Source organism: Phlebotomus papatasi, chromosome 3, assembly GCF_024763615.1.
Source record: "Phlebotomus papatasi isolate M1 chromosome 3, Ppap_2.1, whole genome shotgun sequence".
In the NCBI taxonomy this organism is placed as follows: Eukaryota; Metazoa; Arthropoda; class Insecta; order Diptera; family Psychodidae; genus Phlebotomus; species Phlebotomus papatasi.
The window spans coordinates 379,351-392,902 of record NC_077224.1 but is presented as its reverse complement, the minus strand read 5'-3'; the positions used below and the strand labels follow the sequence as shown (position 1 = coordinate 392,902).

General features: G+C 34.5%; 2 protein-coding genes across 2 annotated transcripts in view; both read right to left on the bottom strand.

Annotated features, from left to right (window-relative positions):
• The window catches only part of LOC129806358 (pre-mRNA-splicing factor 38B-like), an 85,923-nt gene that overhangs the window by 36,532 nt on the left and 35,839 nt on the right, over positions 1–13,552 (bottom strand). The window lies entirely within an intron of this gene.
• Positions 636–11,999, bottom strand: LOC129806378 (repressor of RNA polymerase III transcription MAF1 homolog). Its single transcript, XM_055854933.1, has 3 exons — positions 10,600–11,999; positions 1,192–1,469; positions 636–1,127 (listed from the first exon to the last, which is right to left on the bottom strand). Exons 1-3 carry the CDS (start codon positions 10,942–10,944, stop codon positions 1,055–1,057), a joined length of 696 nt encoding a protein of 231 aa, XP_055710908.1. The 5' UTR covers positions 10,945–11,999; the 3' UTR covers positions 636–1,054.

Sequence of the window (13,552 nt, the reverse complement as noted above, 5' to 3'; positions counted from 1 at the left end):
TCTTTTTTCTTTGAAAAATTCATTGAAAAAATTGTACTTTTATGAAGTTTGGGCACAAAAAATAATGCATATAAGAGGATTTTTTTTTTTACTAACTAGACTCACATTCCTTACTGGTTATTTGATTCTATAAAGCTATACTTAAAGAACTTATTATTTAACAAAAAAAAATCAATTGTGGGATTTCAAGTGTTCGGTGAGAAGAAAATTCATTTTATCAATTAATTAATTCAAAAAATTCAACTGTATTCCAGTCTTGTGATTAGTAAAGTTGTTTTTTTTTTCTTAAGGGACAAACATTTTATCACTACCATCTACCTTCTATTCTACCTTTATTATGTATTCCTTATTATTTTTTTTTATCATTATTCTTTTTGACTAAAAAACTGAAGGACGAATGTACAGTCGATTGGATGGTTCTCACGTGCTTATCAATTTGATATTTTGTCCCAAATTAATTTCGCCCCATTCACTCGAGTGTACCATAAAGACTGTCTCTGTTAAGACTACAAGAAGAAATTTTAGGTATACCTTTCTTTAATCCTTTCCAGGCACAAAAAAAATCCCATCGTATCCTAACAGAGACAGGGGCTCAAAAAAACTGCTGATTGAATTCTTATTTTTGTACATATTAATATTTTGTTTGTTTTTTCTTTCTTTCTCTTCTCCTTATTTCATTATAAAGTTAATGTTAAACATAAAACACATCCCTAAGTATTAAGCAAATTTTTCAGCAGTTAATTTGACGCCAGCATCGCGCACATCTCGGGACGGAAATTCTCACATCGCGGCTCTCACCCGCTTTTCCGTCACAAAATGAGCCGGAGGGAAAAAGATTTGATATTGTTCACAAAAATTCACTTTTCGCATTTTATATATTTTTTTTTGTTTCTTTAGAAAATAAAGTCACGCCTGAAGGTTTCAAAAATAATTGAACGACAAAAAAAATCACTTAAGATCTAGCAAAGAATGATTAGGAAATTCTGTTATTAAGTGTTAAAAAATTTCGGGGAAAATAAACTGATTTTCGAACAACTTGGAAATTATGATCTTTTTAGTAGCAATCATCATCGCCATCCTCCATTGCAAAATCACTTGAAGTACCAGACTCCCTCACGCAAAATTGACTAAAAAGACATAAAAATCTCAATTTATCTAACAAACAAACAAACAAAAAAAAAGTTAACTTACTTCATCGCGCGACACGTGAAGAATACAATGCGCTTGAGCTTCTTGTTGTAGAAGAAATAATTGAAGGACCAGAGACATCCAGGTTCACCATATGGGTCAGAATTGAGATCGGGATTGTAGCTGTAGATATCACAGTCCATTAGGCTGATCTCGTCGTCCACAGCGGACCAGAGAGCCGAACGGAGACCGTGATACTGTTCACCAGCCACAGCCGATAAATTAGCTTCGACGGAATTCATCACCCATTGCAGGGATGGCTCCTTGCTGAACTCATGACTCTATGGACAAAAAATAAATAAAAACACTGAGTCAAAGTACTTACGCGAATTTCTTTAAATGATATTAGTAATAAAATAAGAAAATGCCAAAAAAAACAGAGTAGAAGTTTATGTCTTCCAATTCACGAAATAATCGACTGAAGTTAGGCACAAAAAAGTTGCACAGTTTGAGATAATCACTAACGTGTTTTCGAAGAACCCTCCCGTTAGACGTCCTCCATAATTTCTATACTTCATGCGTCATGCCTTTCTCTGATCTTCTTTACACGGGATCCCGGGATTTTGTACATTTCCGTGACCGAAAGAAACCGCACAAAATGGCTTTCTGCACCCAGAAAATTTGTATAGGGTGGAGTCTACACTTATGGATGTTGTACACACTTATGGACAACACAAAAATCTTAAGTTATTACATTAAACAGATTTCGAAAGACCAAAAAAATTGTTAATTACATCATAAACTAATAATTTTATAACGTTTTGAAATCTGTTTTACGTAAGAACTTAAGATTTTTGCACGCTGTCCATAAGTGTATAACATCCATAAGTGTAGACTCCACCCTAAGCTCAGTAGATTTCTCTCAAATAATGTCCAGCGTGTAGCAGTCAAATTTCCCGCCTAATAGCAATAAATGCTCTGCTGAGGCAACCCTAAAACGGTCTAGAACCCACACCAGTCTATGCATAAGCAGGTCACTCTCCCAAATATTATAGTTCTTAGAATGGATTGTTGGTTTGTCCCATACAAGCGCACAATAATTTTTTTTTTGTAAACATGTTTTCGAAAACGGCCTATAAGAGTGAGATGACTAGACCTAGATCTCCTTAACCCTCTAACAGTGTTTTCTTTAATATCCCAAAAAAAGTAGTTAAATAATTTCGTCTAGGGTAATTAATGGTCCACTGAACTCAAAAAAAAAAAACCATCCATTCTTCATTATCTCCTTCCGTTTGGGCGCCAGGTAAAAAAAGGTAAAGACCGCCTGGAGGCGGTCATATCGGTATAAAAAGACTGAAATATTTTTATTGAAAAATAGTGAACAAATAGTAAAATAAATTTTAAACATTTTTTTATGGATGAATGTTGTATGATTATCTAAGAAATAATAATTTAATCTAAGAAATAATAATAAGAAACGTTTATAATTTTTATAATTATATTAAACGTTAATGAAGCTCGGTGTTTCAATGAGACTGATTTTAAAGTAATAGGTCGCAGGCTAGTTACGAAAACGTTATCTCCTTGTATAATTTGAAGGTCCTTTAAAATAATTGCTCATCTTCTGGTTTTATTTCACGATCTGGGGCATTAAAGAACGAGTTAGGGAATTTATCACGACTGTTGAAGTCTGCTTCTTTATCAATTTCACTTAATTCGCAGAAATCGACCATTTTACTCATTCTAAACAGTCTTCGTCTTGATTAATATATTGCAAAATTATAATATAATATTAGATGAGATCATATATTCTGTCAGTAGAAGAGGTAAAAAGTTTCGAGTGGTATATCTCAGCTCCTGATGAACATAATTGAATGAGTGAACTATTGTTGGAAAGCTTGGTTCATTAGCTTTCAGAATCTGGTATATGTAATTGGCTATGGGTAAATCATGGTCATCCAGAACCATTTATGTCGAAGAAGACACTTTTTGCAGCGTCATATTTGACCATCTACTGCTGGGACCAGGAGTGACCCACAATTCTCGCACTTGGACTGTTCGTTAGAGGAACTCAAAGGGTATAATTTGTAGAAGAAACTTTTTTTTTGGACATCTTACTTTTTTTTATTCATCGACTTTTGCAAGAATTTTAAAATGTTAAACGCAAGGAAAAAATTACAGAAATCGTTCTATCCCATTTTCTGGACAAACTAATGAAGATATCGACTTGGAATGTTCTGAGTACCCCCCCATAAGTTGATCCAAGGAATCCAAATGTCACTTCAATTTCATCCCCACGTCTATCCTTCCCCTCCAGAAATCACTCCTTTAGGAATATCTCAAGAACCAGACCATCGATGCATTTCATTTTGGGATATGTTTTAGAGAGTATCCTGGCGGACATTTCATTCATACATCTCAAAGACGTCCGACCTCTTCTTCTTGCACTTGCTAATAATCTGGTTAGAAGAGCAGAATTTCTTCTGATCAATTTTCTGACCAAAGAGACAAAGTTAGCGACTTTTATTGTTCTGAGTACCCCCCCATAAGTCAATCTAAGGAATCGAAACAACACATGCATTTGCCTCTCATCCCACTCCTTCTCCTCCAGAAACCACTCTTTTGGGAATATCTCAAGAAATAAACCATCGATCCTTTTCATATTTGGATATGTTTTTGACATGGCCAAGGCGGACATTTCGTCCTCAGACACCAATATCATCCAGGAATTTTTTTTGGAATCTAGAAAATAAGTGTTTAAACTTTTGTACCAGTGAATTTCAACATAAAAGAAATACTTAACCAAGTAAAAATTGAATAAGCTTGTAAAAAAATTTAAGATCTATCAAATAAACTACATTCTGTCTAAATCCGTTAAAAATACACTCCCTTACGCAGTCTATTAATTGGCCTTGGAAATTCCAAGAATAAATTTCTGGATGATATTGGTGTCTGAGGACGAAATGTCCGCCTTGGCCATGTCAAAAACATATCCAAATATGAAAAGGATCGATGGTTTATTTCTTGAGATATTCCCAAAAGAGTGGTTTCTGGAGGAGAAGGAGTGGGATGAGAGGCAAATGCATGTGTTGTTTCGATTCCTTAGATTGACTTATGGGGGGGTACTCAGAACAATAAAAGTCGCTAACTTTGTCTCTTTGGTCAGAAAATTGATCAGAAGAAATTCTGCTCTTCTAACCAGATTATTAGCAAGTGCAAGAAGAAGAGGTCGGACGTCTTTGAGATGTATGGATGAAATGTCCGCTAGGATACTCTCTAAAACATACTCCAAGAATGAAATGAATCGATGGTCTGGTTCTTGAGATATTCCTAAAGGAGTGATTTCTGGAGGGGAAGGATAGACGTGGGGATGAAATTGAAGTGACATTTGGATTCCTTGGATCAACTTATGGGGGGGTACTCAGAACATTCCAAGTCGATATCTTCATTAGTTTGTCCAGAAAATGGAATAGAAGGATTTCTGCAATTTTTTCCTTGCGTTTAACATTTTAAAATTCTTGCAAAAGTCGATGAATAAAAAAAAGTAAGATGTCCAAAAAAAAAGTTTCTTCTACAAATTATACCCTTTGAGTTCCTCTAACGAACAGTCCAAGTGCGAGAATTGTGGGTCACTCCTGGTCCCAGCAGTAGATGGTCAAAAATGACGCTGCAAAAAGTGTCTTCTTCGACATATATGGTTCTGGATGACCATGATTTACCCATAGCCAATTACATATACCAGATTCTGAAAGCTAATGAACCAAGCTTTCCAACAATAGTTCACTCATCCAATTATGTTCATCAGGAGCTGAGATATACCACTCCAAACTTTTTACCTCTTCTACTGACAGAATATATGATCTCATCTAATATATTTTACCAGAACAACCAAAACAATTAAATAAAAAGTTAGGTAATTTTTGAAAATTTTACGCCTAAACCGATAAAACAGCCCACAGACGGTCTTCCTTTTTTTCTTCTAAAACTCATACTCTTAGTTTTTTCACACTTATGAATTAAAATATACAAACTAGAATAACATATCTTTCAGGAAATAAGATTCTTACTACAGTTAGATTTTTTCAAATCTAGAAGGAACTAAAATAACCTAGCTACAAGCAATTTAAAAGAAACTCTCGAACAGGACAATATTCTAGTAGCATGATACTCCTGCAGGAGAAGTAGCGACTAACACGGATGTCAGACTGAAGACTTAGACCACTTTCCGAATGTCTCGAAATCCTGAATAAGAATCAATTTCAATGTTTTTTTTTTTTAATTTCGTATGAATCATTTGTCCCAGAATCCAATCCTACATTTAAATTTTTTTAAGGACCCAAAAACGGTATTCAGACTGAAGGTTTAGTCCAGTTCAAGTAGGTCTCATAATCCTAAATAACGAGCAATTTTATTGGTGTTTTAGAATCTAATACCTACGTAATATGCATTGAATAATTCAAAAGTAAAAATTTTCCTGAAAATCTTGATTGATAGGAAATTGCAGAAGTTAAGCTATAATATAGCTAATGCCTTACACCAGGGTTAAGCTTTCCTTATTTCAGAATTGAGAGGTAAGTTTATAAATTTACAGATTATCTACAAACTTGACTTATGATTTAGGAATCAATATTTTAACCCTGTTATGATTTATATTTCCTGAATTTTTTTTTAATAGAGAAATTTCACTATAATGAGTTGTGTAATTTGTCTCGTGAAGGTACGTTGTAAATTATGACGATTTCTCCATTCTGTTTATTTTTTCTTTATCACCTCTCGAGTTTCAACGATTTGCTTATTTTATATAGCAATATAATCATCAAGAAATTCCCCGTACGCATTCTTATAAAAGCTACACCTCTTTTTTTTTTACAAATGCACGATCTTTTGTTTTGGCCAAGTGATTTTAATTGCTTCCAACAGCACAAAATAAACAGAATAGAGTTCTATTTCAAAGGTCACAATTCATGTGATCACTAGAATAGAAAATGAGACATAAAATAGAACAAAATGCAGTGACCTTTTTTTATGAGAAGAACTCGCAAGGTTGTTAATTGTCGTAAGAGGTTATTGGACTCTTAAGTTCATTAAAAATCACAGTACGATATTAATTTATTATACGTTAAGTTGTTCATTTTTCTCTAGAAAGAAATAATTCTTTTACCTTGTTGGACAATATGAAACAATTTCAGTGCAGTGTAAATATATTTCCGTCAAAACAGTTTTCTTCATAAAAAAAAAAATATAGAAATAATTAATCTGAAAACATTGATAAGCCATCTCAAGGCAAAATATTATATATTATCTCTTCAGAAGTCATTGCTGAAAGGACTAAGTTAAGGTTTTCAAAACACGGTAAATAGTTGCAGATGTTAAAGCATCTATTTTTGAATCTATCTATTTTTAAGCATCTTCAAATATCGATGTGTATGTCGTCAAAAAGGCTAGTAAGACGATAAAGTCAATTTAGATAAGTTGCTTATTATTGTTTTGTAAAGAAAATGTTTTTTTAAATATTTTATGAGCAGAAAAAATTGCACAGAATCAAGGTCCAACACCCAAAAACTCTTAGCCAAACTGTAAATATTTTGTTGAGCAATTTATTTTTTTATTAAATTTCGCAACAAAATAATGAAATCTTGTTAAAATTTGCCGAACCGTAAAGTTTGTGCTTAACTTTCACCAATCTACAATCACAGTTCGATTTAAATATTTAATAACAGAGTTCTTGCAGTAGGGGAACCATCGGACGATTCAAGCTCCGGACAAATCAATTTTTTCGAAATATTAAACGAAATATTAAATATAAAACAAATAAGAAAATTCTGCAGAAAAATTAAATTTGATAAAAAATAAACAAAGATTGGAAACACAAAACTTAATTTATAATAAACATTTTCTTATAGGAAATTTTACTGCTATATACAACTTTTTTGAAGAATAATTTGGAAAAAGCTGAAGCACAAGTGCATTATACCTGAGAAGGATTACTTTGAATGGAACAAAACAAAGTTTGATAAATAAATAAATATTTTTCGAGAAAAACAAAAATTTGCCTTATTTCTTGTACACACCTCGTATATGCATATATATTTTTTATTTTCCATATTACTTGGTCGAATCTCTTAAATAAAACCTTTTTATACGTTTAAGAAAGTTCAGGAAAGCTATCTGTAGCTTCAATTGCAAGCTTCTCTATCCTTGTTTTAGAGAATGATGAATTTTGAAACTTCCAATTTAACTAATTAGTTCTAATCTTTCCTATTGTATTTATTGAGGAAAAAATCCGTATTCCCAATTAGATTTCTGAAAAATTTCCATTTGGAATAGGTGCCGTATAAGGCTATTCTTCGTTAATTTGTGTAAATCTTGGTTTAATGTGTTCTACTTTTATACCGGTTTCAGGTCAAAGACTTAACTAAGGCCTTAACTTCTCTATCAGACAATTTTTTTTTTTGGAAAATTTTGCCTTAGAATTGGATAAGGAAAATTACATATTAGCTTACCTACTAAAAAACCAATAAGATTGCTTGCATTTAGGGTTTAGAGATCTTGAGGAACTTGGTTAAACCTTTAGTCGAAGATCGTTTTACCATCAGTAATTAGGATTCAGCCCTTACCATACAAAATGCAGTTTGTTGTTTCTTTCAGTGACATTGTATTAATTAGAGAAGACCGGGAAAAAAACATAACTGAGTCAGATCAGACTGATAACCATTTAATAATAATAATAATAATAATGCATATATTTAAATCACAAAAAATAGGGTCACCCCTCTTACAATTGTGATTAAAGAACATATAGAAAGTAATGCAAAATATAATTCAGAATAAAGGAAAAAAAAAGAATCTTAATAATAAAAAGAAACAAAAGGAAAAAAAATGAGTAGATAAATAAGAAGCATAGAAGCTTCTAAGGTTCAGCCAGAAAGAATTCACGGATAGCATCCGCGGAATTCCGACTACCACACGGAAGAGAATTAAAAATAGTGATGCCTTTCACAAAAATCGTCCGATAAAGGCAATCACTGTTAACTTTAGGCACTATAAGACTCCGAACCCTGGCCGAACCCCCCCTAACCAAAAGAGTCGACAGGTACTTAGGACATCCAAATATCAGCAGGTGAAAGAGATATAAAACAGCTCTCATTCTCAAAAGAGATGGCAGATCACAACCAATGAACACATTTCTGTGAGGAGTGATGTGATCTCGGCGACTTAAGCCGCATATATACCTGACACAATCATTAAAGGACACTGTCAAGCGGCGAATTGTGTCACTATCCGCTGCAAAAAAGAGCTCTGCCCCGTAGATAAAAAAAGGAAGAAGAAGCGCTCGAGCGAGGATCAAGCGAGTGTCATAGGGCGTAATGTCCCGGAAGCGTCTAAGAGTGTAAAGAGAATAGTTGACCTTACGGCAAATAGATGTGGCATGATCAGACCATGAGAGTGTAGAGTTGAAAATAATACCAAGGTTTTTGACTTGATCAACAAAAGGGATAATTTCACCGTGTAGGTATAAAGGTTGAAAATTAAATGAGAGAGCTTTCTTAGAAATAACAATAGCCTGGGACTTTTTCGGATTCAATACTAATCCATTTAATGAAGCCCAATTTTCAATATTGGAAAGATTTGCGTTCATTAGAGAAAAGGCATTTGAAGGGTTAAAAGGGATTTAGTGGATAGGAAGGTAGTTAATAACACTCAAACTCAATATTCTTTCTACGAAAAACTCTAACACCCTTATGACCTAGATTTAAGCAAAGAGACGACTTAATGGAAAATTATGGAAATGCCGGAAATGCACTTTAACCAATATTTCTAATATAGGGGAAGTGTACCAAATTTCGGCCAGCTTCTATTTTCGGCCACTTTGAGTGTAATTTCGTCCATGCAAATAAATTAATTAAAATTATGTATGTAATCTTCGAATAGTCAATGAATTCATTTTGCTTTTAAATATTTATTCATTTTAGGATGTATTAACACAAAGACCGTTAAATTTTAGGTATAATTTGAACTTAAATTGCGTTGTAAAAACTCAGTGTGGAAAGAGTCTTACAAGAAATGTGACAGATCGATTGTGTTTCTAGCAGTCTTGCGATTTGTGGTGAAGTGCAGAAGGTTTTCCTTCGGTGTTTTTCATGAAAATTGATTAGTTTTCATTAAAGATTGTTTCTGTTTATGTTAATAGTGAATTAATCTTTAAATTTCGTATAAAATTTCCCAGCTGGATCCTGTATTTCGCGTAAAAAAAAGTATATACTTTGTGAGCGTTTTTCCGGTGAGGTAGTGTTGCATACTCCGGCAACATCTTTTGCTTTCCTAAATTTCTCATTCATTTTATGTTTTTTTTTTTTCAATTTCTGAGTTCTACAATGTCCAGAGAAAAAAAAACATTGCTTCTATGAAAAAGATGATGTGGGAAAGGCATTGGAAGAGTTCAGGAAGGGCAAATTGCTACGGGAATCTGCGCGTAAATTTGAGATGCTACTCTTCAGGTCTTCAGGACAAATTACACGGGATATCTCAGGGTTTGTGGGTCATATAAACGTATTAAACTAAATATTAAACTTGTTCCGTTTGACGTTTTGAAATTGACGTCACAAACAAGGTGGCCGGTATTTCACTCAAAGTGGCCGGAATACTGCCCAAATCAATATCTATATTTTCTTTAATTTTTCAATATTTTAGGAAGTGATTTAAAGAAAACAAAGATGATAAACTAGTTTTCAAGGTTCCACACAGCCTTCCCGAAAAGGAAGTAACAAAAAATAGCAATACGAATTTAAAATATTGCATTTCAAACTTTGGACTTCGGTGCTTATATGCAGCTATGCCGAAATTTGGCACTTACCCTAATTACGCTAAGCCGTGTCTCGGCTAATCCTCAGGTCTGTCAAGACCTTTACTGTCTAATTCTACTTCAGTCTTCCCTACATTTAAATATTATACCCTGTGTCTCCTACAATCAACTTAATTATAAAATTTATCTCTCCTTGGTAATTTTATATTCATTTAAAATTTAAGCAGAAAAGATTAAATTTAGTTGATGCAATGGATTTTGTAGATAAGATAATATTTCAGTTTGGGTATTATATCACTCACAAGACTCACAATAAGTCTCTCTACTAAAGATAACAATGTAAACTGTTATTTTATTTTTGTTTTTGTGTTCTTTCGGATAGGAAAATCATGCAAGACGCTTCTATGACATTCAAAAATACAAACACATTGAAAATTATTTTAAAAAAAACCCACAGAAAGAGCTATTAAAAATATTTCTTGTTTTTCTCCCATGGGTCTTGTTTTCTGTGTGTTTTCTGGCTATCGTGCTAAAAATACATTATTCGTCAGCTGAGCACGCAAAAGATAAGGGAGGCTAGTGATTGGCTAAATGGGTGGGTGCACTTTGAGCGCCAAATTTGGCAAGTTCTTTGACCTTCTATTCTATTTGATTCTTTTTGAACTTACCTTGGCGTCGGAGAAATCGTAGTCGGGCTCAAAAGCTGCATTTAGGGTGGCAATGAGGTAGAAGAGGGTCTTCCTCGAGATGGTGTCACAGAGGATGACCCCTTCGTCACCGGACATACTGCCACCGCCGCGACTGAAGGCCGGCGAGAGGTCCATTAGAGTCTGCGGAGGCGACAGGGCCTGCAGATCAGCCTGCTCAGAGGTGAATCTTTTGTACAGGGCCTTGTCAGCACTCACCATTTTGCATGAGTAGCTCTCGATGCGCCCCACAATGGTGCTGTCGCCCTTCTTGATGGACAAGGCATTGTTAATTGCCTCAAAGCGTGAGCTTTCCAGCAACTTCATACTGTCCAGGAGGGGATTTTGCGTGTCTCTTGGGGATTTCTGTATTTCTTTTTTCTTTTTCTGTTGAGAAATTTTCTTTTTTCTTCTTTTATTTGCTTTAAGACAATTTACTTTGAACTGTTTTGTGTGACTTGTTGAACAATAAGATCTCTTTCGCACTCTTTACGATGCAATTTGTTTAAAAATACAGACAATACAGCCACTAAACCTTAATATATAGGACTCGCCCTGAACCTGGGGGTCGTTATATATTGCCGTTTAGGGAGTTTAGTTCCTGGCCGGGAATCTCGTGCTGATGGGCAGCTGAAAATTTATCGGCAGATTGTCTCCGGGTGGCGTAACAATGGGCAAATTTCTAAACATTGTGGCCGGGTGTATGCAAAGTCTCTTCCTAATCGATGCTATGTGGATAAAATTGTCGTTCTGGCGCTTGTTTTCTCGCAATTTTGTCAATTTCGGGCTCATTACAGCACTAAAAGTCCACAACAGAGCTACCTCTCTCTCGCTCACACACAACACAGTGCTCAATAAATATTTTCTCTCTGTCTCTTTCACACTCACTTGGGGGGCGCCGCCACTGAGAAGTCTCTTTGTGCGCACCACAAAAGTTCGTGTCTCCCTGTGACCTTCACACTTTTCTTTTTGTATCTTTTTTTTTTGTCTTGGCTACCTTCGATCACCCTCTCAAATCACTAATCCACTGAATTAGTCCCAAGGGGCGCTTCACTTTTTTCCTTCACCCAGAAAAATATTTCACACAGCAAAACGGTAAATATGCGCAATGGAGGACAATGAAAAATACACAGCTGTGTGTGTGTGAACTATAAATGTTCAGAATCTGATAGCTTTTTGTAAGACATCATTTTTCTTCACACAATTTATGCACAATCCAATACTTAAAGCACTTGGCACAATTGACTGGGTTGGAATGACGAAAGTTTGGGGCACAAAATGACTATTTTCTCGATGTTTTTCACTCACTAATTTCTCAAATCCAAAATGGAAAATGACCGGAGTCTCACGAATACGAAGGAATAACTCGGTACCCTATAAATATCTCGTCGGGAGAGTAATGAGTCAGAGCTCCATGGAATATCATACGAAAATTCGTACTTTCTCCTTTTCATTCATTTACTACCGTAGACTCTCTCAAATTCGGGCATTTGGGACCGAAATCACACCATGTCAGGCAAACCAATGGAAATGTAAGCATACAGTGCCCGCTCTTTAATCCGGATCGGCGTAATCCGGACGACTTATCGACGGTTACATTTAAAATAATTTTAAGGTCATGTGTGCATGTATGTTCAGGAATGAAATTGAATTATCCTGTGATGTTTTTGTTTAATAAATGAAGTATAATAGCATAGAATTCACTAATTATCAGAGCGATGCAACTTTATTTTCGTATCTTATAAGATAAGATGTCAAATTTTGAATTATAAGAATTTGGTATGCAAGATTAAGTTCTATAAGGTGAGTTTATTTGAACGAGACTACCATGCAAGCTTTATTTTTCTTTTTGAAAAGCAGAAGGCGGGAAGAAAAAAAATAAGAAAAAAAGTGGAAAATTTAATATTTTTAGTAAAAAAGTTGATTCTGCGAGGACACGATGGCCAAAGGAATGTGCAAAAAAAGATGAGTTTATTGGTAAGTAATAATTCTTTGAGGTCAAGAAATCACAATGAAAAGGTGACTTTAGATTTTTCCTGATGTTCAAATTCTTTAAGAAGAGATATCTTCAGGGATCAAACGAAAGTCAAAATCAACCCGGAGGTGTTTCTTGTCTTTGTAGAGCACAACTTCCAGGCAAAGCTTGCATCCATTTTATCACAAACTAATCAAAAGACGTGTCTGCTGGACGAAACAGCATCCAACAGGATCCAAGAGGTCACGGGGAAGATAAGATTTAGCATGAGATAAGTAAAGAGGATGCTCCTGCAAAAATAACTCTTTCTGAAGAATAATCTGTCGAAGATTGGACAAATATTTCAATAGCAGTGAGTAAATTGTATTAAGAAAAGGATTTTAAAATTTTCTACCGCCGAAAATTGCAATTTCTTTTACATGAGCAGTGTCTTACTCTGGACCGGAGCATGCGATTAGTAGAGGCAGAAAAATTCCTACAACCAGTAATAACAGAATTATCAAACTGGAGAAAGAAGCTTGAGATTGCGCTAAGGAAAATTCATAAGACACTATTTTCTAAGAAGAAAATATATATTGTATTTTCCAAGAAAAAAAAAGTATTTTAATGAATTAAAGATTTTTCAACTTCAAATAAAAAAAATGATTATTAAGAAAACCATTCCTTAAATTTTCCTCTCGAAAATCACACAAAAACAGAAAATCTCGTACTTTGCGGCTCCTCTGAAAGTGTCCAATAGTTATGAGACGTTTTGAGGTTGGAATTTGTATTTTATAAAATTCACCACTCAGGGTTGCATCGCAAATCTCGTTCATATAAAATCTCGTTCTGAACAGAGCCTGCCAATAAAATTACGAGATTTGACATCTCGTTCATAAAGTTGCATCGCAAATCTCTTAAGTTAATAGACTAATAGACGAGATCTGTAAAGTTGCATCGCGCTGTATGTCTTTTTATTCT